General features: G+C 32.9%; 2 protein-coding genes across 4 annotated transcripts in view; one reads left to right on the top strand and one right to left on the bottom strand.

Moving 5' to 3' along the window:
• Positions 1–222: 222 nt before the first annotated feature.
• LOC126978491 (28 kDa heat- and acid-stable phosphoprotein) lies at positions 223–7,983 on the bottom strand. Its single transcript, XM_050827324.1, has 6 exons — positions 7,816–7,983; positions 7,611–7,701; positions 6,636–6,735; positions 2,462–2,589; positions 2,113–2,298; positions 223–884 (listed from the first exon to the last, which is right to left on the bottom strand). Exons 1-6 carry the CDS (start codon positions 7,823–7,825, stop codon positions 881–883), a joined length of 519 nt encoding a protein of 172 aa, XP_050683281.1. The 5' UTR covers positions 7,826–7,983; the 3' UTR covers positions 223–880.
• An 11,792-nt stretch (positions 7,984–19,775) lies between these two features.
• LOC126978456 (uncharacterized) overlaps positions 19,776–27,470 on the top strand; it is a 39,114-nt gene continuing 31,419 nt past the window's right edge. For all 3 annotated transcript variants that reach the window (XM_050827262.1, XM_050827261.1, XM_050827263.1), the window contains exon 1: positions 19,776–19,934. The gene's annotated coding sequence lies outside the window, so the exon portion shown is untranslated. The remainder of the gene's footprint in view (positions 19,935–27,470) is intronic.

Here is a 27,470-nt window from a genome sequence, read left to right on the forward strand (position 1 = left end):
TAATTTGAAGTTAGTAAATATTTCTACAATTGCAATAAAATTATTTGTAAAGTTGAATCTTGCAGTATCTATGGTATATATATATAGAAGCAAGTAAAGAAGAGCGCTCGGACGGAACCCGGTCGCGGGTTCGGGTCGCATCGTTCAAAAATTTTGGTGAAAAATTTAATTTAGGTATAGAAGAGTTTGGTTGTTGAAAAATTGTGTAGAATAAAATAAACGTTACTTTGAAAACTTTATTCAATAGAAATTGGTACATTAAACATTTTCTAATTAGCATATAATATGAATTATTTGAAATTAAATTTACATGCAATTTACATAAAAAAAAAACACATAGTACATACACAGAGTGGTCGATTAAAATTAACCATCGGAACTTTGCAGTCTAAATTAAAACAATAATTAAGGCATTAAAAACCCGCAATTGTAATAAAACGCAGGTGCATTAAGTAATTAATGGTAAAAATTTTAATCGGTACTCCTATATTATATATTTGATATTGCAAGACTAATGTATTACTAGATCGATTAATTATGCCACATTATAATTTAACCTGGAGAAACAACATATTTTAGATGAATGCAAATTATATAAAATCAATAAAATTGAGCAACCAGTGTTTGAGGCAATTATAATTATAGATAATAAAATATGTCAAAGTAAAAACTAATTATTGAGCTCCATTTGAGTTTGAGAAAAACAAGATTCAATTGCACAATTAATAATGTAAATGACCGCTAAGTGTTTTATAAATGTAAACAAAAGTGTATTACAAATTAACTTTAAATTACATAAAATTTTGTGTTCACACATAAAAGTTATAATAAACATTTATTTATCAAATAATTAATTAGATTCTTGCAGAACACTCTTGGTCTACCTGCAACCAGAAAAACACATTTTAAATTCAAATCAAATCAAAATAAATTTATTCATGTAGGTCACGGAAATGACACTTATGAATGTCAAAAAAAAATTTTTTTTCTCATTGAATCTACCGCTACTTCGTAACGGGTTTTTTCGTAAAAGCTCAATCCTTTAGGGCAATCAAAATCACTCCATTCACGCAGGTCAAGGAAATGACTTTTCTTTTTATATTCCCACCGCCTTTGAGGGTTGAGCTTTAATAAGAAGACGTGGCAAGAAACTCATTGTGACAATCACTCACTCACAAATCATTTCAGTTACAATATATGTAAAGTGATGCAACAATAACCCTCAAACTACAAATACTCAAAAAAATATGTAAATTAATACGTAAAAACAAGAGTCACGGCCGACTACTACCGTATCAACAATAATAGTAGGCCATGGTACAGTAGATACATCAATCCACACACATCGTAAATAAATAAAGGTATTTAGCGACCATTTTTATTAGCAATTATAAAAAATATAATTTTTAATTTTGAAACCATGAAGCAGTGTTTCCGGCTACAGGATCATACTGCCACCGCAAGTAGCGCCCGTTCACGAACATGACGCATGGGCCAGCCATCGCCTCCCTCAATTAATATTACATATGTAAAATAAAATTCTGATACCATTCAATTCAAAATTTGTTTTTTAATAACAACTACGTAGCATTCTTATAAAACAAATAATCATACACTTAAGTCAAAAAAAAGCGATATTTTGAAGTGAAAACTTCTTTAGCGGTGTTGAGCACTTTTCTTGGCATGGCTATAAAATGTTAAACTCGCGTCATGACACGTGTCCTGATCGAAAATTCGTAAGACAATTTTACACTTTACACTTACATTTTTCGAAGAAGGGATTGCCTTATGAATGAAGCTAGTATACCTTATTATATTCTGACGTCATTAGCACGATATAATTTCTGCATAGGTACCAGGAGAACATAAATAATAAAGTAGAAGTGATAGTAATGTCTTTTGAATTGAAATCTTCTTTATCAGCGTTGAGTATTTTCTTAGTATAAGTAAAAAAAATTGTACTATGACAATCAAAACACTGAAATGCCAGAGTAAGATACCATGGTACAATAAGTACCTTATAACTATTAAATATAAAATAACCTATTAACAATAATTGAAAAGAATAAGCTGTGTATAGAAAGTATGACAATATCAATTGTCAAAGCTTACCTCTTCTTAGGAATTTCTTCCTTGGCCTTTTTCTCTGCCTCTCGTCTTTTGGCAGCTTCTTCTCTCTGCTGTCTTATAATAGCCAGCCTCGCTAGATCTGCTCTTGCCTGATCAGTCTTGCCTTCCGCATGGGCTTTTTGATATGCCGCTGCTGCACGCTGCTTTTCAATTTCTTCTCTTTCACGCCTGTCCATATTATAACGGATGGAAATTTAACAATTATTCTAATATATATCCATATAATTATCAGGAAAAATTAGATCATAGACAGTGACAGTAAGTCTCTGATCTGGATAAACATAAACCAAAAAAGTTTAGTTTAAAAACTATAATGAAAGTGTACAAGTACCTTGATAACTGCGGTTTTTCTCCTTCTCCAATAGTTGTATTTAAATTGGATAATTTTTTATTCTTCTTAACTACACGGTTAGGATTTTCTACTTCAATTAAAGCGGACACACCTTTTGCCTTTGCTGGCTGCAATTAATAAGGTTATCCTATTATTTCATCATAAAATTATAAAGTGAACTGAAATTCTTCATTACATGATTAATTATAAGTAGCAATATACTTGTTAATAAGGATATTATATTACTTAACCAACCTGGACATATGGAAGACTAATCTAGGACCTTTAATTTTACAAGAAAGCAAAATCATTTAAAAATTTGTCAAATTTAGAATTTGATTATTTAGTTGCCACCAACATAATAAGTATGACACTTCAAATTTAATAATATTGTGTATTCCGACGACCTTTTGTACATGATACACTCAAATGAGTTTATGTATGTATAATAAATACAGGAATTCCTAATTGCTAGAGGGTAAGACAGGGAGATGATTTTTCTACAAAACATTTTCAGCAACACTAGAATGCATTTTTAGTTCTTTCGAGTGGGACTATATTGATGTAACCATTAATGGTTATGAATTGAATCACCTTAGAATCGCTGATAATTTAGTTCTGATATCAGAGAATAACAATACCCTCCAAACTATGTTACAAGAGGCTTTGGTTGATTGGCTGAGAAATATCGGGCAGTGAGATACTATATATAATACAAATACTTAAATCATGTCAAAAAGCCATCAACATAGATAAGGAAAAATAAAATATGTCAAGGAATACACATAGTTAGGACTAACAATGTCCTTTGAGGATCAAATTAATCTTGAGTCTCCAATGCCTGGAAAAGATACAGGTACTAGGAAATATTTAAAAACAAACATATTCCACAAACAGCAAAAAGTAAAGTGTTTAGCTCATGTATACTCTGACCAAAACACATTATTTAAAACTAAGAACATGCCAAAGGGTGTTGAAATGAAGCATGATACAAGTGACACTGAAAGACAGAAAAGGAGCAGAGAAAATAAGACTTCCAACCAACATGGCAACCTCATGGTGAAAAAGGAAACAGGTCAGACAAGTCATGAGATTAGAAGATGATACAAAGAAGGCGCCTATTTCTGCCGTGAAGCAGTAATGTGTAAACATTACTGTGTTTTAGTCTGAAGGGCGCCATAGCTAGTAAAATTATTGGGCAAATGAGTCCTAACAACTATTGTCTCAAGGTGACGAGCGGCATGGCATATCAATTACCATCAGCTGAACATTCTGATCGTCTTGTCCCTTATTTTCATAAAAAATAGAAAAAAAAATCTATAAAATTTATTGTAAATACCAGCAATCTATTAATTTATTAAGTCCTTTTTATTCTGAGTTAGAGGATGTCTCTTAACTCAATATGCCGCTTGGCAAAGGCCTCCTCTAGCTCTTTCCATTGGAGTCTGTCATGGGTCACTCTTCTCCAGTTTGAGCCCGCTGTGAGTTTGAGTTCATCCTCTGGCTCCAGAGGAGACCTCGGACAAGGTGGGAGGTGTGTGTGCAACCTCTGTGACAATTCTGCTCCATTTCTCCCAGCCATCCCTCAACATGTGGCCAGTCCATCTCCACTTCTGCTGATCAATTTTATTGAGTATGTCGGTTACTTTAGTTTTTTGTCTCAGGTCTTCATTTCTAATTTTGTCTAGTCTATGTGTTCCCGTCATACTTCGTTCCATTGATCTTTGGCAGTACTTAAGCCTGTCTCGGTGCTCATTGTTGAGTGCCCATGTCTCACATCCATATGTAATGCAGGTTAGGATATGTGTGTTAAATACCTTTCTTTTTATTGTAATGCTGAGATTGGTGGACTTCATGACTTCCTTCATAGACCAATATTTTTTCCATCCATTGATTATTCTTGTATTTATTTCTTTGCTTGTGAGGTCTACAGGAGATATTAGTTGGCCAAGGTATGTGTACTCTTTTACAGTTTCTAGGAAGGTTGTATTTATGTTAATTTCGGTTTTTATTGAATTTGTCATTAATTTTGTTTTTGTGGTGTTCATTGTTAAACCAATCTTTTCGCTTTCCTTGCATAGTGACTCGATCATACCTTGTAGTTTCTTTGGATCTTCTTTGAATAATATGATATCATCTGCAAATCTGAGGTGGTTTAATTTCTTACCATCTATGTTGAGGCCCATGTGATCCCAATCTAGTTTGCGGAAAATGCTTTCAAGGACTGCAAAAAATAACTTAGGGGACATTGGGTCTCTTACATTCAGTGGTTGTCTTACACCCCTTTTTACTTCAAACTCTGGGCCAATTTTTCCTGTCGAATGCCTAGTTATAAGCTTCCTAGGATCCTCCCTTTTGGTAACGGTCTTTGTTCCTCATTTGACTTTCCGGATCCATTCTTTGTTAATTTCTTTTAATTCTTTAAATGCTTTGCTGTGCGCAAATTCCTCCTGATTTAATGTCTCTAAAGTATGTAGTCTTCTAATTTTGCGATCCCTCCTTATGTTTTCTTTTATATTTTTACTGGTTTCTGCAATTAGTTGAGGTTCTTTTTAAAAGGTCCTGCTATTAGGTTTTTTCTTTCTTCTATAAGGTAAAGAGTTTTCTCACTGAGTGGGCGTTTTTGTTTCCTACCTGGTTTGATTTTTGTAGGAGCTGTTAGATATTCTTCTAGTTTCTGGTAACTTTCTTTGATGCTAGTGTTACCATTTATCAGGTCATAGATGTTTTCTGGCAGTGATTGGACTAAGTCCTTGCAATTTGGATCAATTGTCCTGTTTGGTATTTTCTTTATATATTTCCTGGATGCCTTTGGTGGATTTATTCTGAGTTTGCTTCTAACTAGTCGATATTCAGTGTTGACGTTAATTATTATTATTTTGTACAACAGAAGTGTCTATAAATGCTTTTGATTGGTTGTTTTCAATGTAGTCTATTTCATTTTTATTTTTTCCATGTGGAGAAGTCCAGGTCCACTTATTGCTTTTCTTTTTTTTGAATAGGCTATTAAGAAGGTGTAGGTTGTGTTCCATCAAGGAGTCTACTAGTTTTTGGCCATTTGCACTTCATTTACCAAACCTAAAGTTTCATATTATATGTTCCATGTTGTTTTGTTTGACACCAAATGGGCATTTAAGTCTCCCATTAGAATTACATTGTTTTTTCTATATTTAGTAACCACTACAGACAAATCCCTATAAAATTTTTCAATTGTTTGCTGATCGGCTTGTTGTGTTGATGCATATGTTTGTATGATTGTCCAAGTTTTGTTATAACTGGGTATTTTCATGTTGAGAACTGCTATCCTGTCAGAAATGCCAACTAGTTCAAGAATATGGTTTTTAAGGTGTTTTTTAATAAGAAAACCTACGCCCTTTTGGCCACCTGCTTCTCCTTTAGTATACATTATGTACTCGGGTCTCTCTTCAATTGCTTCTTGGGGCCTCCTCATTTCACTGATACCGAGGATATCCCAATTTATGTTTTCTAAGGCTGTCTCCAGTTCCAATAAGGATTCGGGAGTTCGTAATGTTCTTGTGTGTAATGTTGATATATTTATAATTAGATTTGTTTTTGATTTGCTAGTGGGTATTGGTCTAATGCTCCTGCAGTAACCAGCCGTATTGGGAGAAATATCAGCAATAATAGCTTAATAAGAATAATATGTTCAAAATGTTTAAATAAAAAAGAAATTGCTAAAAAACTGTTTAAAACATCTCAAGCAAAACAAAAACACCTATGTTATGTTTTATAACAACCACATAAACAATATATCATAATTTTGTGCAATGAAAGGATTTGCCACACCAGATATAGATATTTATCATAGAAGAATACCCAAAAGAAATACATGTAAAACAAAAGAACTACAAAAAGAAAGGAAAGTGTACATCACACATGATAAGCTCATAGTGAAGAAAGACGATAGAAGACAGTCACAAAAACATATTATCAAAATATATTTGTATAGCAATTTCGTCTATTGCCACAATATTGAGTTTAAAGTTGCTCAGTCGTAAAGACAGCCTCAGTGCTAATCACAAAGTAAGCCTTATCAAGTTCAAACATATAATATCATATTGCCCTAATACTAAGGCATGTTTGATTTGGCACAGATTTTACATAACTTTTTAGAACTACATGTGTACAAGTGTGAATAGAATTAGAACAATACCTCATCATCGGAATCACTCTCATCACTACTCTCAGAACCAGACTTACTGCCACCAGCTTCTTCTTCACTAGAACTTTCATCCCCATGTTCTTTCCGCCATCTGAAATAGTTCATGGAAAATGAATAATATGTACAATGTATACATATTATTCATGGTCAGCTCATGGTTGTTCAGAGGGCATTGGAGAGGGCTATGTTCGGAGTTTCCCTGAGAGATTGATTAAGAAAAGAGGAGATCGGTAGAAGACCCAAAGTCACTGACATAGTCCAACATGTTTGCAAAACTGAAGTGGCAGTGGGCAAAGGACATAGCTCGACAGACAGATGGTTGTTGGGGTAGTAAAGTCCTCAAATGGCTACGACATACTGCAAGATGCAGTGTTGGTAGGCCCCAAACAAGATGGACTATGTTTGATGAGGGCAGCGCAGGACCGATTGTCGGAAATTGAGAGAGGCCATTGTCGAGCAGTGGACATCTTCCAGCTGATGATGATGATCATGAAACATAAAAAAAGAAGAACGTAGAAGAAAGAGTAACACCTAACATTTCATATATTAGGTGTTACTCTTTCTACTATGTTACATATCTTATATTAATTATAGAAGGGGGCAAACTGGCAAGAGGCTCACATGATGTAATGGTAGTTGTATTTATATTGTTTTATTGTAATATACTAGGTATTCTTTATACATAGTTGAATTAAAAAATATCAATACTATACTTTGTCGCTTATATTCTAACAGTTCCAGAAAAGGCTACTTTACAGAAACAAAAATTACATAAAATTTGTATTGCAATAAATGATATCAATCAAGTTTACTACTGGTTTAAAATTTGTATGTGTAGAAAACAGTGATTATATATTTTCACTTTAATTGTGATGCAACTTCAAACATTCATAGATATTAAAAGCTAGGTCATTCTCTACACAAAAAATTGTTACTAACAGAGTTTGTTGGATATATAAAACTTACTTTTGTTTTAACTCCTCTTGTTTCCGTTGTTCCTCCAATTCTTCTGGACTGGTGAATTTTCGGTTACGGCCTTTATGGTTTGTGTATTTACCTTAATAGTATTTAAAAAGAATAATTTAAGAATGATTCACGCTTCGCAAAAAGCACATTTTATTATGGAAAATGTCGTCATTGAGATTTGACAAATATTACGTTTCTAACTTACCACGTGGCATATTGCTTGTATATCCTTTTACTTCTTTTATATTATTTAAATTATTGCAGATAGTGAGTATTGCAATACAGCATCTAAATAATTTAAGCTTCTTATTTCAGAAATCGGGCATCCAGAAATGAAAATGCAACTAAAACTTAGATGTTAAATGTGTCAACTGTCAAGCATCGAGTTATTCGTCAATGTCATAATTATTGTCAGTGATATTATCATATTACATAATTAATTTAGAGCGCGTCTAGATTTTGTTTCAGTACACTATAATATTATTATCTATGTTTTTTAATTCTCACAAAATAATAAGATCATCCTCGTTATAAATATTCCATAAAACTTTACGGCATTAATTGAAAGGATGGGGAGGCTTAGCATAAACTGAAAGTAAATAATAGATGGCGCTGACTTCTGAAACGTAAGTAGTGTAGAGTTACTTGTAGGTACTATTACAATATATTCTTTGGTAAAGTCATAGAAAAAACGAGTGTGCTTAGACAACATGGCTAAAGTAAAACAAAATAATCAAGAATAAAAAAAATATAATACTTAAGTATGATAGGAAACAATAAGAAAATATTCAGTGAATCATCTCCACATCGCTCTTGGAGTCCGTTAGCCCACAAATGTCATAAAACGACCCGAGTTATGAAAAATTCGGCAAAGCTGTAAAAAAGGGTCGATGCACTCATATAATCTGTCATATTACAGATATTAATAAAAGTAAGTGCCAATAACATAATTCCCTACCTAATACTGTTATATTTGTGTTTTATTAAATCATGCAGTAAGTACCCTGCTGTTATTTAATATTTCCGTACCTATTTAAAATAACAGTAAATGGATATAAACCTAAACGCAATGGCGGATAAATTGTAAAGTAGGTACTTAGCCCAGCGGATACAGCCAAGGGAGTGCCGCTTGCGCCTCTCTCTCCTCAAGAGAGGTCGCCTCCATTGAAGGCTTAGCGGGCACTTGGCCAAAGCCAACCTCTGGTGGCGTTTAGTGAATTTTAGAACTCTTTGGTAACCTAATGTAGTATATTGCATTGCAAAATGCAAATGAGCCTAACACGAGAAAATTTTCGGTCAATGATTTATTATGACTTTAGTTGCGGGCTTACTCAACAACAAAACTATGAGAGGCTGCGATCAGCACTTCTTAATGAAGCCCCATCTCGTGCCACTATTTACAATTGGTTTAACGAGTTTAAGCGTGGACGTAGCAATCTCAATGATGATCCGCGTGAGGGACTTCCTTTAACAGCAACTACTGAAGATAACATCAGTGCTGTGCGACGCGTGATAGAGGAAGATAAGAGAGTGACCTTTCAGCGGGTAGGGGCAAGTCTAGGCATTGGTATGAGTCAAGTTCAAAAAATATTACACAAACATTTAGGCGCACGGAAGCTTTGTACCAGATGGATTCACCATACTTTAACCCGCGACCATGTCATAGAAGAGACCCCTTAGGAAGAATGGGCCCACTGCTTTTCTCAGTGGTTCGAATGCGACGATGTGTAGAGAGGAACGGAGATTACTTCGAAAAACAATAAAAGTATTGGCAACTTTCTACATTAAGCCGTTTTTCATTTTCTAAGCATTTTCAGTGTTCTAGGTAATAAATATTACAATGAAAATTTAAGTTAGTGGCACAATGAAATTGTTTCCACTCAACTCATTTTTCTTGGACTGCACTAACTACATACCAGTCTACTCGTGAGTTGACATAATAAAATGTTATTGTTCTTAGGTAGTGCAGTATATAGTTGGAGCGCAGCGGAGACCAATCCCTAAGCTAAGGGTACTTTTTAACTATGTATATTTTTGTTCTGGAGATAGTGGCCATATATCATAAGTCACACATAAGTCTATCTGGTAATCAGGTAGAACGAGGATTTAAATCAATAGCTCCTTTAAACTAATATATGATTATTTTGTTTCACAAATTTACATGCTTCAAATATATACGTATTAGGCCATAACAAAAAACAAAGTTCTTGTAATTAGCCATTACATAAAAAAGTCGGACCAACTCTACATTATATAGAACGTAGGTATACATTTTTTTGAGTAATAAATGCATGATATACTCCAGTGCCATTTTCCACAGATAAGTATCTTTATATTTACATTAACGGTAATAATATATAAGTATAAGACATCTAGTTACAGTTCAACTAAAAGTAATCTTAAAATAACTAAATGTCTAAATAAAATTGTAAGTGCACTGAATATAGGTGCCACAAAGTGTAAATAAAGTAACAAAATATATCAAGTACATTAAGTTCAAAACTATATGAACTATTATAGCTTAAGAATTATAACTAACTTAAATACTATTTAACATTATTCAAAGAAATTCCGATCAACAGGTTCGGAAATTTTTGAATTTAAAAAAAAAAAATCAAATATTTCTTAAATGGATGACGTGTTAAATATTATGTCTACAGATACATCGAGAGAATTATGTGTTTGGTATAGTCTAGATAGGTGAGTGTATTTTCAGATTAGAACGAGCTAACGGCAATCGTAAAAGACTCAGGGGTTTATATTGTAATCGGCGAGGAACTCTAAAAGTGAACGATTCAAGCAACATAGGGCACTCGATAAAACTTCCCAGTACTTTGAACAAGAACACCATATCTGATATTTGAGGACGAACTGATAGGCTTTCCAATTTAAATAATATTTATTCAGTATAATAATAATTCAGTCTTTCGACATATAATTTATGAAGTTTGTGTAGACCAACCGAATATGACAGGTGTCTCAAAAATCTTTTTTGAATTAGCTCAATGCATAATTGGTGAACCTTATAGACTGGTGAGTGGTGACCACACAACACTGCAGTATTCTAAGGTACTCCTCACAAAGGCGTTATAAATAATAATCTTAGTGAGCCGGTTTTTATAATGCTTACAATTTCTTAATACGAAAACTAGAGTTCTAGAAGAATTAGCTATGATTTTGTCAATATGTGGGAGAAATGTCAGTTTATTATCAAAGACTCCTCCTAAATTACGAATGCAATCCTCTTGCAATGCTGTTCCACAAAAGTGGTACCGGGATTCAATGATGTTATGTTTGCGTGTAAAATTTATATGGTGACATTTCGAGGTATTTAATAACATTCCATTCTCCGAACACCAAGTCGACAAATTTGAAAGATCTTTCTGTAGCAGATCTGTATCCTCAGAGGTTCTAATCACTCGGCAAAGCTTGAGGTCGTCAGCAAAGAGAAAAACTATGCTATTACTGAAGACAGATTAATATATCATTAATGAACACGTTAAATACACAAGGGCCTATGTGGGAACCCTGTGGAATACCTGATTTTGCTGTGAATGTATTCGATCTAAAGCCTTTCACTATCACGCATTGCTGTCTAGAAGATAAGTAAGAGGCAAATGATATATTGAATGAATGATATAATATGAATACAAAGCGCTCCCCTTGGCTACTAATGAGAATCTTTAATTTAATTTACTAATTATCCAGGTATATAATCTTTATTTTACCCCTAAAATATATTTCATAATTTCAATCAATCAATTGTTATTTGACATGTTTAATAACAATTGTGTTAAATAACTAAATAAGCTAAGCTGACTGTGTACGACTTGTGTATCAAAATAGGTTACAGGAACAATAGATAGACTTTCCTTTTCTATATAGCTGTATCTGCGTTAGACGATGTTCATCTCTTGCGCATACTTTCTTCGTCTCTACGCTAGTATATAAAATGGCTTGAAGCGGAAAATAAACAATAATGACGTCACGCTTCGGTTACAATATTGACTACTTACTTGTTTGATTTTAAGCGACAGGAATCTACAAATGTCGCGTTATACTTTTGTTTTGATAATTTCTGGTTCTTCCAGTTTTAACAGCCTTTGTACTTATGACGGACGGACTGATTATTGATAGTATTTGACAAGTTTTGTATATTATATATTGTACGATTTAATATATAGAATCGGCTGATGCAATTTTGTACATAGAATTTGCGTGAGTGCACAAAATGCGTAAGAGCGCTTTGTGCTATGCTAGTGCGAAAGCGCTCTAACAGAATAAATGCATTACAAATTTTAAAATAAAAACAAATCTGAAAATCTGACGTTTTGTCTGTAAAATATTATCGACTTATTGTTACTAGGAATGTGTAAATAATGTCATATTAAACATATCTTTTAAGTTCGGTATTATGGCAGGTCCCACAGGGTATATTACCAAATATTACTGACCCATTAGATTTGATCAAGGCTTTCAAAGTTATCAGAATGAGCGGCTAAAGTGGCAGATTCACGTAACTGTTGTGACATAAACGTGACATTTTAAAGTTAATCTGACTTTTTGGTCATTCTAATGGACACGCTTTTAGCGTTCACAAATAAACAGTTAACAGTTAGGTACACTGAGGGTATTTTGAGACGAATACCTACACTTAGGTATGCATGGGGTTCCTTCTCACAAAATATAAATATTATCAATTCGTTATCCGTCTATTTGTCTATCGTATAAGTATACCTAACGGGGGCCTTTTTTGTAATCAAGCATATATTAAATTTTTTTTTATTGTATTTTATTTTAAACGTATGGTACGAGAACAAACGCTCAAAATAAATAAAAATATTAATAAATATATATATATTAATATATATATATATATATATTAATAAATATATATTTTATGACAAAAATAATAAATCTTTTGTTTTAACGCCAAAGGGGTATTTCTGTCGTACTGTATGTATGTACTCAATAACTATAACTATCTTTTACTTATTAATTTTTTTTTACTTTCTCGTGTACGGCATTTAGTAGGAAATTGACGTTTGAGTATTTTTGTTCCATTTTGCATGTATTGTATTTGAAATGATTTGTAAATTTAATTGAAAATAAGAACATGTAATACCATTCTGTTTTGAAAAGGGCAACCTTAGAGTTTCTTGCCCGTTCTTCTCTAAGGAAATCTGCCTTCCGAACGAGCTACAGCCTAAAAAAAATGACATTATTCAAGAGTTGTGCAATTCACCTACGAAATAAAATATTTTTGACTGTTTATGTGTATATCCAAGGAATCTAAATCACAAAAGAGAGCGAATGACATCATTAACACATCGATATTTGTACTGAACCCGTGTTGCGTGAGACACACTCGCACTAGTGGATAATTTTTCCCGTATTTAATTGGTGTAAGTGACGTTTAATAATTGCCAGTAATAAACAAATAATGCCTCTAATAATTCTCTCTCACCTGCGAAATACCCTAACGGTTGTTGAACATAAGGACATTGGGTTGTACTACCGAAGTCCGTATATAAATCACATTAAATGGTTTGTAATTTTAGAAGTTGAACGAAATTTGAGAAACACATGGCAAGCTGTGTGTCGCATATTCAATAATTAGAATAAAAAACGAAGAAAACTTGAAGATTCATAAGGTCAGGTGATCACCTAACTTGGTATTATTAGAAATCATTTTTTTTTTCAATCAAATCATAACAAGTAAATTTAATATTAGCTATCAATATAGTATGAAATTAAAAGTTTGATGATGATTAAAATAAGGTAATGACTAATTCTAATCACCCCTCAAGCTAAATGAATACTTTCAGCTTAAAAGATGAACGGCAACGCTCTTCTAAGAGTTCTGCTGTGGCAAATATAGGATCTGGTCATCAAACTCAGATAAGCTATGTTTGTACGTGCTATTTCTACTAATATGTTATGTTTTTTTTGGCTTGTATTGTTAAGGCGCGGTTATACCTCAATATCCACAATTTTTTTTTACAAAGTCGATTACAACATAAGGCAATGAAAATATTCCGACACAAAAAATACAGTTCTCAAGAAGGGGCTTAAAAAAATTGAACTGAATAGAATATTTATACTATATACGTTGAAGTATTCGAAGTAAATTTGGAAGTTGCTCACCAAAAATAAACTTTGGAGTCAAAAAGCACCGAATTTTCAGCTATAAAATAATTCTTAAAGAATTCAATAGATTTAGTACTTTTCTAAAACTTAACTAACCGAACAATTTTTCAATTTAATATGTAAATTGTGAATAAACAAAAGAAAATCAGTAAAATAAATGCCCATTGGCAGCTTAGCCACATGATCAACACAAATATTGTAGGGTTGGTTGTAGCGCTTATAATCCCTAGTCAGTCCGCGCCTTAATGTATTTTAGGACCTTCCAAATACCCGTGCTGTTAACCAATGAGAAGATCTTACATTGAGAGCCGTAGCCATGTCATGGCTAAATGTTACACCCATTAGAAAATACTGTATTGATTGAAAAAAGTGACCGTTGAGTTTCTTGTATGTTCTTCTCACGAGCTCTACTTTTTCCGAACATATTATGGTAGATTCAGTAATCTTAAAGAAATATTTAGAGTGACGATTTAAAAGCGATCGTTTTAAGCCTAATTGTATTGTATTCAGAACGGTTGCCTCAGTAGAAGAGCGCTCAGACGGAACCCAAGAGATCACAAATTCGAGTCCCGCATCGTTCTTAACTTTCGGTTACAAATTTAATTTAATTAATCTCAGAAGTGAGGGATATCACTTTAAAATTAACAAATTGTTTATGAATAAAATTTATTTGATTTTGATTATGACTTTGACTTTGAATAAAGCCACCTTTCATATGTCTGGTGAACAGTTCCTTTATAAAGAACTAATTCTCCCAGTTTTGATCAAGCTTTTCAATCAAATAGAATATTTAAAATGCATTGTCATCTGTATGTGTCGCTAAATCGTCGGTGGCTCAATTTGTTGAGCCATTGACTCTCACCCCAGAACCCCGGTTCGATCCTCATCCGCCACGTACCCATGTCATATCAGTTTTAAAATTCATGTGTTCGCTTATTAGTCGCTTTGTAAGGTCGGTTACGCTCTGGTGTAAAAAGTACTCTCTCTCTCTCGGGCACATGAGTAACTAAACGGTACAGAGAATTAGATTGTTGCTAAATTGTTACCTATTTTGGTAGGGTTGTTACAAAAAGTAAAGAGAAATAAATTAAAATATTTTATATTAGCTTTTTTATTGGGTTTGGTCATCGATATTAAATAGCCCTAGATACAAGATCTCATCCGTAAGCCATAATTAAAAGTGTCCGCATTTATTATTACAAAATATATCATACCGTCTAGTTAAGGAATATCATGGTACGGGCATGGTATGGTAATAAAAATCGTATCTTTTTTTTGTGAAGTAATATGGGACTATTTTGGTATATTAGATTGAATTATTTGTATATGACTGTTTGATCCATTGCAATCAATAAAATAAAATTGTTGAGTGACATGTGAAACGAATATCCTAAATACATTTATTATTGGCCTTGAACAGGCTGTCAACTGTAAAGTAGCACCTGTAGATGGAGCCACAACTAGGCAGTAGACAAACATATACTTACATAGATATTTCCATGATCCGTCTTAAGAATAAAGCAGTAACATCCGTTGGAGTACAGACTTAGAGCGCTAGAAAAAAAAATGGACACTACTATGTAAATATAACTAATTAAAACAGCGATGAAGGCTGTGGGAATAATTAATATTGATAATTTTCATACTCTCAATGGACATTTATTACCTCCAATTAATACTGTATGGCACGTCTGTATTAAGTCATGCAATACCAAACTTTTCAACACGCAATCATTGGTTAACATTTCGTCGATTTTTGTCAGACTACAAAGTCAAAGTCTACTAAACTTTATTCAATTTGGCTTAAACGAAGCGCTTTTGAATTGTCACTTATAAATATTACTTTTAAATTACTGAATCTACCGTATGTTCGGAAAAAGTTGAGCTCGTGGGAATAACACGAAAGAAACTCAACGGCCACATTTTTCAATCAAATAGAGTATTTTACAATGGCTGTAATATACATAACAGCTTAGTTTGTTAGGTGCTGCATCCAATACATGAATCGTATACAGGGTGTCCCGTAATCAGTGGACCAACGGGATACCCGTGATAGGGGTGGTCATCATCTATCGAAAACACCAAATTTTACTGTTCTAGGGCCAGTAGTTCAAAAGATATGATTTTTTAAGCATTATTTTGAAAATTCTACCCTTATCAACACAAAAGTTGAAAAAAAATATTTTTTATTTTTATTTTGCCCTGTTTCTTAACTTAAGGTGGCTGAGGAAACATGTGTCTTCACAATTAAATCCATTTTTGTGAATAAATATTGCCAAATTAAAAATTAAAAACCAAAACATGCGCAAATATCAAATAACTAAATTTGCAACGTGATGTTTGAAGCAAGCTAGTGCAAAAAAAATGTATGACAGCCTTGCGGACCATTATTTAAAAAACATCTGCAGTTCATACTGATTCCAAAAAGGTATAATTAATCATTATTGTGAAACAATAAAAGACAATAATTATTTTAAATCAACATTAGATAGCAATTTCTTGGCGGAATTTACAATAAAACAAAAGTAAATAGTTAGAATTTTTTTATTTATTTCTTATAATAAATGTTCGAAATGTCTTCCTCTTACTCTAAGGCATAGCCGGCATCTTCTTATAAAATTTCTTTTTAAACTTTTTAACGCCCTTTCATTATTTTTGACTTTTTCACTCACCACATTCAGTTTTTGTCTTAGCTGTCTTTCGTTATCGTTAACGGTTTCATATACGGATTCTTTAAAATATCCCCATAAAAAATAATCCAATGGATTAAGATCAGGTGATCGAGCTGGCCATGGGATTGTACCTCCTCGTCCAATCCACCTACTTGGGTAAGACTCGTTTAAATATTCCCTCACTTGTCTGCAATAATGAGCGGGTGCGCCATCATGCTGTAACCACATCCTCTCACATACCTCCTGTGGTACATTTGCTAATAAATTACTTAAGTCATTTCTTAAAAATTGCAAGTACCGAGCACCATTAAGCCTCGGTGGGAGCTCAAATGGACCAATAAGTTTACCATCTAAGATTCCAGCCCACAAATTGACTCCAAACTGGTGCTGGAATCTATCTTCTCGTACAATACGTGGATTCACAACAGCCCATTCATGTAAATTATGAATGTTAAACACTCCAACTCTTTTAAAACACGATTCATCGCTCCATAATATTGAATTGAAAAATAGTGGATCTTGTCGGCATCGGCGAAGCATCTCTGCACAAAAATCTATCCTCCGTTGATAATCAGCAGGTAATAGTGCCTGCACTCGTTGAATATGATAAGGGTATAAACTGTTTCTTTTTAAAATGCGATGTACTGTTGTTTTTGCTATACCAGTACGTCTTGAAATACGACGAACACTCGTAGAAGGTTCTTCTGTCACTTCGGCCAGTATTTGAAGTTCATCGACTCTTCTAGGTCTTCCCACGTTGTTTGCAGCTCCGGGAATTCTGCCTTCTAAATACGCGTTATTTACACGGAGAAAAATTCGATGATCCGGATAGCGGTCGCGATTAGGATAGCGCTCACGATACGTACGGGCTGCTTGCCGAGCGTTTGCATTACACAGACCGTAAATAAAATACATCTCAGCATATTCACGAGGAGTATAGGTATTAGGCATTTTATAAAATCCGGGCAAACAGTATCCAAATCACAAAGACAAACAAGGTCCAATTCAAGCGTCAGTCACCAAAAAAAAGAGTCGTAATGGTAGCGAAGTAAAAAACACGTGTGCAGCTACGAGCTATGAGCAAGTCTCTGATGAAACTAAGAATAATTTGAAAAATTAGGGTGTGGGGATCATAGGCGTCGGCCAATAGGACCCCGTAAACGAAAAAGGTACCTGAGCGAGAAAGAGATAGCATATTGTGTTATCTCTCTCTCGATAACAAAATAATTCTCAGAATAGATAGCGCTTAAATGTTTCTCGCAATTGGAGTCTAAAATTGGTTATTAAGTTATTTTTTTTGTAAAATGTAATATTGTTATACCTTTTTGGAATCAGTATGAACTGCAGATGTTTTTTAAATAATGGTCCGCAAGGCTGTCATACATTTTTTTTGCACTAGCTTGCTTCAAACATCACGTTGCAAATTTAGTTATTTGATATTTGCGCATGTTTTGGTTTTTAATTTTTAATTTGGCAATATTTATTCACAAAAATGGATTTAATTGTGAAGACACATGTTTCCTCAGCCACCTTAAGTTAAGAAACAGGGCAAAATAAAAATAAAAAATATTTTTTTTCAACTTTTGTGTTGATAAGGGTAGAATTTTCAAAATAATGCTTAAAAAATCATATCTTTTGAACTACTGGCCCTAGAACAGTAAAATTTGGTGTTTTCGAGAGATGATGACCACCCCTATCACGGGTATCCCGTTGGTCCACTGATTACGGGACACCCTGTATAAATAAAATCACATATTTCATAAAAAGTATTAAATAATATATTGTATCCTTTATTGGATGCATTAACCTTTAGAGCTTGAATTCATCGTTTGTGTAAAGATGCTTCGTGAACATTATGGTCGTGATTACTGTCACAATTAGTAATCGCATCCAACAAATACAATGATTTATTAACTGTGACAGATCGACCTGGCACCACAAGCAGCACCCGTTTATAAGTTGACGCATGGACCAGCCATCATTCCCTTCGCACGTATTTGAGGGAAGGAGACAACCCGGCATAAATAATATAATAAATATTCAAGTTGTTCTTCTTCAAATTCTTTTTCGAGAATCGACTGGACTAACACTACTGTCATACAGAAAATCCTTCCACAACAATATGACAGCGGCCTTGGAAGAGTTTTTAACTTTGGAGGATACCAACTCTCCCAGAGTCGCAGAAACCCTCCCGCCGCATGTCGTATTCTGGTGAGGGCACAGTACTTGTTCTCGCTGAGGACAAGAGGCAAAGACACGATGGCACTACGCCATATTTCACGTAAACTTTTGTAAAATAATGAGAATCAACAGAAAATCCGCCGTTCAACATCAGATAGAGCCACACAGCCAGCGAGTATGCATAATGATAATACAGAAACGCAGTCTCATAGGCTGCGTTCAATTGGCATTAGAAGACGTACTCACATTGATTTCCCCCCGAAGGTCGTAGTCTTGTATCTATAATAATACTACAGAGTAGGGATGGGATGGGACCTACGTATCTAATACTAATCCTTGCTGATATTGTAATGAGAAAGTAAGGTACATTCAAAATTTTTAAGAATTCCCCGAGGGAGCATAATACAAATTTCAGGGGGTCTACATGTAACGAACGACCACGAAATGAATCTATGGAACGATAGAACATGTATTTGTGGCCACGCTAGGGAAAGAGATGAAATAATAACTTTAATCTGGTTTTGTTCGACGTCGTACTTTGTATGTTGACCTAATGCGAGCGAAGTCGAGGATAGAAGCCTAATATAATAAAAATGTTAAAGTTTTTATGTATGGATCTATCTTTATCAATCACGCAAAAATGGCTGAATTAATCTCAATGAAATTTGAGGCAAACGTAGACCATTAGCTTGGTTTTGATTTATCAACCACCTAACCAAAAAAATAAATGAAAAATGATGTAACTGTGTAAAAATATCATCAAGAACGGTCCAGAAATTTTGGAGACCATTCGAAACTTACAAACATCAAATTTTCAGATAATTTATATATATATATAAATAATAGTAACGTTTGGACAGGACTACGCCAACTAGACCCGCTAATGCGAACGTCAATCAAAAACCTACGGATAAACCATTGCAAAAACCTTGCAATATAAATAGCATCCATAATACTTAAACAATTACTTCTTCAGAAGATAAATGATAGTAACCATCGCCTCTAGAAAAATGCATCCACTAATTGGAAGAGCGCTGTTAACCTGTTGAAGGACTATTAATATCGTATGCGATCCTATTAAGTTTGCGAGCATCTGTATAGCTTGTACGATGGATATAAGAGGCTGACTTTGTGTGGCGCGCCCATACACTGCTCTGTAACCTTGTCGACCACACAAGGACATTATCCTCTAAGAAAATCTCCCGCCATTGAAGATCTAGCGTACACGCGGGAAAGTCCCTTTACAGTTTTCATATTCTAAGTCTTGAAATACGTAAATACTTTTAGTGCAAGTGAAAACTTTGGGGTTATAAATATGAAGGTAAGTTTATAACAATACTTACAATTTGTCCGAAAATTATTTTATTAAGAATTTAAAATAATAAATGTTCCTAAAAAACACAATTATGATCCCTATCAAGAATATTTTATTCATAAGATATAATATGGCAAAAGTTTGTTGAATGTTTTATTTTATTTATTAATCACACGTAAATTTTCTTCAGTTATTTTAGAATTTCTACTGGATTGTTGTTGAACTTTGCAACAGATTTTCTTATAAGAAAATATGGTTAGGAAACTAAGAAAAGATCTTAAAAATTTCTTTCTTTGTTATTTTGGTGGATGGATGATCCTGTCTACGAAAACATTGCTTTTGTCGTTATTTTTAAATCTATATTTCCTTTAAATAATTCTAATGTTTCAATTGTGCGTTTTATACCTTTAATAATTAACAGAGTGTCCGAATTGATGCATCCATTGTAATCAGTAACTGTTGATATTTTTTATTTATTTATTTTAATTTTTTTAATTTTTCACTTACGCTATCTTTACTTTATTATTATTTTTCTTTATTAAGAGTATTTGTTGTATCACTATTCAGAGATCATATTAAAAAATTCGTGATATAATGTAGCTATAAATATTGATTGAAAACGGAGCAATGAGTTTTTTGCCACTTCTTCTCATTAAAGCTAAACCTTTTGCGAGGTGGTGGTTAAAGATAAAATGTATAACTTTGATATTTATAAGTGTTATTTTGTGACCTACATGAGTAAATTACTTTTAATTAGATTTCATTACGTTAAACTCAAACAAATTAAATAAATATAGACATTTATAGTAAATAAGTTTACAATAGGCCTTTATAAGGGCGCCTTTCCATTTGGCTTACCGAGATAGACCGGGGTAATTAAATTAAAATTGCAACTGTTCAACCGCTGGATAAAAGGAGTAATAAAGTCAACAAGTCTGTAATTGTTATAGGCGATGTTACAGATAACTGTATAAATTAATGCAAGCAAAAGCAAATAGATTAAAATTATGAGGCCCTGGTGTATTCTCTGTTGCCAGTTGCCACAATGAAACAGTAGATATGTATGTTATATGTGATTAAGTTAATTTATGTTGTTTTGTTTGATTTTATTAATAATAATGTTTTGGTTGCATTGATAATGATAATATTATTGTTAAGAATGATAATATTATTATTAAAACAGCAAAAAAAATTGTCTGAGCAGTCGGTAACTTAAACGAGTGATATTTGAATCAATCAACAACAATGTTTAATTTATATCTATACATGTAATAAAATTGGAGTGTCTGTTTGTTATATTGACATAACCGTTTTTTACTACATGTATATGAATGTATATGCAAACATACACCAAAATTACATTTGTTACAATTTTTGTCTGTCTGTCTGTTTGTTCCGGCAATTTTTTTTAAATTGTTAGACCGATTTTGACAGGACTTTTATTGGCAGGTAGCTGATGTAATAAGGAGTAACTTTGGCTACGTTTATTTTAGAAAAAAAATCTTATTTTTTGAATAAAGTAATGTTGTAATATCCAAGAAACGGCTTAACTCTAAAAATAATTTATATGGCAAACCAATGTTTGCCGCGTCAGCTAGCTTAACATAAATTTATCTGTATACAGTATGTATAATCAAAATAATTGCATTTTTATCACGTTTAAATCAAATATTAATGGTAATTGCACAGAGTTGAAATATGTCTACTTTATTTTTTCTTGGTCGTAAAGGTTCTGAAGCTAAACGATTAATAGTATAGGCGGTGAGAGCCTTTATACGTGCAATACCATTCTTCAATGTTCTTGAGTTATGTGGGTTATTTAAATGATATTCACTGATGGTACATCTGCAACAGAGAGACATTAAGAGTGCATAGTCATCTTAATGTTTAATTACAGTATTTATAAATGTATATTTATAAAATTAGGCAAGTTGAAATAGTTTTTTTTTATAAAAATAAGGGACGAAACGAGCAAGACGTTCACCTGATGGTAACTGATACGCCATGCCCATTACAATGCAGTGACGCTCAGGATTTTTGAAAAACCCAAAAATTCTGAGCTGACACAGTTGCGCTCGTCACCTTGAAACGATAGATGTTAAATCTCATTTGCCCAGTAATTTCACTAGCTACGACCGAAGCACAGTAATGTTTACACATTACTGCTTCACGGCTGAAATAGGCGTCGTTATGGTAGGTACCCATAATCTAGCCGGCATCCTGTGCAAAGGAGCCTCCCACTGGTAGTAATAATAAATTACTAGACCTTTAAAAATTTAAATTTTCGATTGAATGTTATATTTTAGTAGTTCGCTACGTTTTTGAATATGAATTGAGAAAAGTCGTTTCTTTCAGAAAAGGTGGTAAATGATTAAATTTATAACTTGGATATTCGTGTCATTGACCAAGAAGAATAATTAACTTTTAGATAGATTTAATTACATTTAATATTATTAAAGTAATAATAGTCACACTATATAACAGAAAATTGTTGATAATTATATAGGTACAAAAGTTTAATTGGTTTGAATTTGAATACAAAATAAGCGAAAAATTATATCTGCAATTATAAAAAAAAACTGTGCAACAGCACCTCTTATTGGTCTACTAGATGGGCTCTAGACTTCTTAGTAATACAATAATTTTCATGTAAGTCTGAAACACAGCTACAATACAACACTTGAACTATTTTTTCCAACTTAGTTGACGAAGCGAAGCTAAACCTTTCATGTGTCCAAGCTCTCAGCTACTGTTTCAAACTTAGTTCAAAAATCATCATAACTTCAACTCTGCATAAAAACATAAATAAAATTTATTCCAGGAGGATTATCAAAATCTAAAGCCGAATTTTCGTCCAAAATAAAAGAACGAGGAACTTAAAATTAAATCCTATTAACAAAGAACTTCGGATCCGAATAGTTCGGACGCATTTCGTTTCGGAACCATAGACATAACCATAAAAAGAAAGTTGTAGTTACGACCTTATTAATCTCAAACCACGAAAAAGTTAATGCCAAATGAATTTGGGAATAAGGGCTTAACTTAATCTATGATTTCGTTTTTATAGTCATTTGACTACTAACATTTGTCTAATGCAAATTCAAGTTCGGTTTTTATCGCTCTCAGCTAAGTTTAACATAAGTAAACTCTAAGTACGCACTAAAATCTGTCTAGTTAAGCATTAAGTTTAAAATATTATTTACCACACATACTTGGAATGTAAAAACTATTTCGGCATAAATAAAACTTTATTACTATTATATTCACAAAGTATAAACTTATTTCCCCGTATTATAAATACGATATTAATTCACGTCAATGTCAAATATCTTTTTCTCTTTTTGAATGAATAAAATTGTAGTCAAGCAATAACATAATATTTTTTTTATACAAGCGAAAAACAAATTGCGAATACAAAAACAAACCAATGATAGAAATCTTTATGTTAGATATCAATAAACCTATTGTTTAATATTAATCTTTTAATCATCTACATTGTTGAAGAGAAAATTACTGATGTTAATTTTTTGCCATTTATGAATGATAATATTTTAATTATAAGCGCATTTGTTCGTTGAGGAAACTTTGTATTTGGGTTGTACGAAAAACTAATTATCAAAACAACAATTGCATTTAGAATAAATTTTATAAATATATTTTTTTACTATATACATTATTATGAGAATCTTGCGTTTTGCTCGTGTTTAAGATAACCTTTATGGAAGGTTTAATGACTTTTCCGGTCAAATACGGATCAACGGATGAGGTTCACATGATGAAAGGTGTACATCTCCGGCCGCATCATCGATGATGATGATGAGCGCTGATGATCGAGTTTGGTTCAACTTCTAGTTCTGGGATACTTCATAATCTGAGATTGGAACGTGGAATACGTCGTTCACGGTAATAGCAATGCTTCATGCGACGTAGCTATGCGTAAAAATCCTTTATATCGCGATCCATAAGGAACTCTTCTAATCGTATGGACAAAATCTTATGCTACGTCCTTTAAACAATATTCATAAACAAAATCGGATGAATAGTTTCGCACTCAAACATAACACACAAACAATAAAAATAATGAGTTACATTTTTAATGAAAATGGAAAACAAACGCATGTACGGGTCACCTGGTGTTAAGTGATCACCGCCGCCCACATTATCTTGCAACAGCAGAGGAATCACAGGAGTTTAGCCGGACTTTCAGAAAAGTGTACGCACTTTTTTTCTTACTCAAAACAGTAAGTAAAACTACCAGGCTGGTAGGCTCCCGTGTCTGAATAAAGTTGACAGCTCACATAAAATAGAAAAAAGTATAATAAGTTTAGTCTTTTTTGCTAGCTATATCCTAACGATAAGGAGTACATAATATTCTGAGAAGTTAACGACGTTCCCATGGTGAGAGCATGACATAAGAATAGCTTTCCGATCAAAGATAGCTAAAAAGGGAACTATTCTTTACGAGCCATGCTAATTTATACAAAATACTGGCTGTGTTATATGAGAATATAAAATAATTGGACGTAATTCCAGAAAAACGTTCCAAACCATAATCATGTTGAAATTGAGTTAAAAACACAAAACTGGTCAAAATTCATATTAACGGACTGACAAAAAATGGCACTATGTCCTACTGTCACTCTTTAAATGACATCATGACTTAGTAGCTCAACCCACATGTATGGAATACACTAATATTTATTAAACTTTAAACACGAATTCCTTAAAATGTTATGTTTGTGACTTGAAACGTTTTTCAGGAACTACGTCCAATTAAAAAAGATTTTTTATTATTTTTTAGTTATTTATACTGAAAAATTACACATTAATAAGTTTATGCCCGGATTAAAATTCACTGTCTCTATAAATCTGATCACAGATACGAGTAAAACATAACACTACATTGTATTACGAATGTACACACTTCTTTTTAAATTCGTTAATACTGATTTATTTTAAGACTAAATTAGTAAAGTTCGATTGCCATAATATGTAGGTACAATTAATTCTATTGATTACGAACTAAACTTAAGAAGAAGATCCCAGAAAATGTTCAAAACAAAAGTATTACGTTATTCAAAAGAATTGTTTAAAAACGTTTGTGTGCTAAAGGTAACTATAACATAAATGCCTTTCTTAATGATACCAGAAATTGGGAATGGAGCCACCGCCCTCAAGCTATTAAATAATAAGTTTAATTTTACAATGTTACTTTATAAACATGTTTTTTGAATTTATGAAAAAAAAAATAAAGCCCGCAGAGTTTGTGCGCTCGTTCTTCTCAGGCCTAACGCATATTAGAATAAGTGGTAGTTTTTTTGACTTTCAATAAGTGACATCCTTTTTTGAATAAAAATATTTGAATCTGAATTTGAATTTTATACATAACTCTCGTTAAGTCGCTTAGTTGAAACCCTTATTAAAATTGCTCACGAAATTATGAACATGCTCTAAAGTTACCATCTTTTAACATTTTATTTGGTTAAACTACATCGTGAGCTTTATTGAATTAATAATTTAAATATAAATAAAATTTAAAATATTTCATTAAAAATAGTTTTTCAAAAATACATATTGAAAAACAAAAAAATTTAACACCCATTCGAAAATATAACATGATGGGAGAAAACTGTATGAAAAATTACAGCGGATTTCTTTTTTTAAAGAAAAATGATCTACAACAGAATTTATTCAATAAAAAGCCCGGAGTGGCTTCATCCACATTTTATGGGAACATTTAATACAAGAACACATCGGCCAACAAAAGATTACTTACCATCAAAATCGGTTTAGCCGTTTAAGAAGAGTTCGGTACACAAAGACACGTACAGAATATATTTCATGTACATATGTTTAATATATTTATTTGCTGTGTGTGCAATTTATACGAGTACGGTCACCACACAAGTGTTATTAGACCTAATAACTTGTAAAATTAATACGGCGTTTACGAACTACATAAAAATAATGTTTTACTTGCCAGTTATTCGATTATAATGTTTCGATGACTCCAAAAATGTTTACAACAGTTTTATAGGAGCCGTTTAGTGGTTTTATGACTGTGTTATTGGATACTTTTACTGAATAAAATATTTTAAACGTACAACTATGACGTCATTTTGTATATTTTTTGGAGAGTTAGCACAGCATCTGTGATTGCCAAGAATTATGTACATTCCACAGTTTTCATTTTAAATAATATATAGCTTACGTGTGCTCACTGGATGATGAGAAGATGAAGATTGCCAGGTGGGCAGGTGATGTAACTAGGCTGGATCAGGTCAGAAACACACACATTAGAGGCACCATTAAAGTGAGACCTGTCCCAGATAAACTGCAGGAGAGCCTGCGGTGATACGGACACGTTATGAGGCGACCATACAACCACATGAGCAGAAAAGTGCTAGATACAGAAACTAAACCCCAAGGACGAAGAAAACCCCGAATCACATGTATGTCTATAGTAAATAAGAACCTCGCAGAAGCCCAAATAAACCTATGACCCAGGACCGAGCCACCTGGGGACACATGATACGGAGGGCCGACCCCAAATAAAATGGGAAAGGGCCAGGCAAAGAAGAGACGTATGCTCACTGGAGTAGTATTCAGGGAAGTAATATGTAGAAATATACACAATGTGCATATGAGGAATTGGTGTATGAGTACCGAAAACTATTCCAATTTGTTTATGCGATTCTCTTCAAATTGCCCTACTTGTGTTATAAATGCATGTTGCTATGGGACAACCCCGTTTCATATTGCTTAGAAATAGTTTATTTTTCAAGGAATTGTTATTTTTCAACCGGAGATTTTTTTATATTTTTTTATTAAAATAAAAAAGCGTGTTCGATTCTGAACGGATTTCCAATAAGAACTAGATTCTTACCTTACCTTACAAAACCTAGTAATATAGTTTCTATCAAGATTCTCAATATTTGGATGTTGCCACTAATCAAACATATATAAAAACATGTTAAATACCTAAAACTATAACTAGATCAGAGACAAAACACTTTACATACCTGCCGGCGCAAAATATAATTTTTACGCTTGGTAATAATGTATGTCAGCTATGGGATTACTGCTTATTAAATGTAAAACCAGCAAGAATTTAAAATAATAATCTTACAGTATGGAGGTTTTTGCAACAAGCCTTCGTAGGCATAAGTTAAATAATAATTGTATTTTATAGTGGCCTATAAAATAAACAAGTTACACTCCAGTACGGCTTGTAGAAGTTGACGGTTGGAGCAGTTTTTATCAAAGTTCTATTTTTATAATGGAACTTGCATCCCGAGGAATTTGTATGTGTTTTTTTTTATAAACTGCTTTATTGAATACCTTGAGATACAAGCAAGGGTAAATAATACAGTTTTTATTGTCAATGTATCGCATGGGTTCAAGTTGATTAAAACATTATTATTTTAATGATCCGATAATGTTGGAGATGAACTGATTTTGATATTATAATATAACGTAATATTTTGGATAATATATTCAACTAATATTGTGTAAGGAGAAAACGCCGTTTTTTTTTAAATA

Source organism: Leptidea sinapis, chromosome Z (genome assembly GCF_905404315.1).
Source record: "Leptidea sinapis chromosome Z, ilLepSina1.1, whole genome shotgun sequence".
In the NCBI taxonomy this organism is placed as follows: Eukaryota; Metazoa; Arthropoda; class Insecta; order Lepidoptera; family Pieridae; genus Leptidea; species Leptidea sinapis.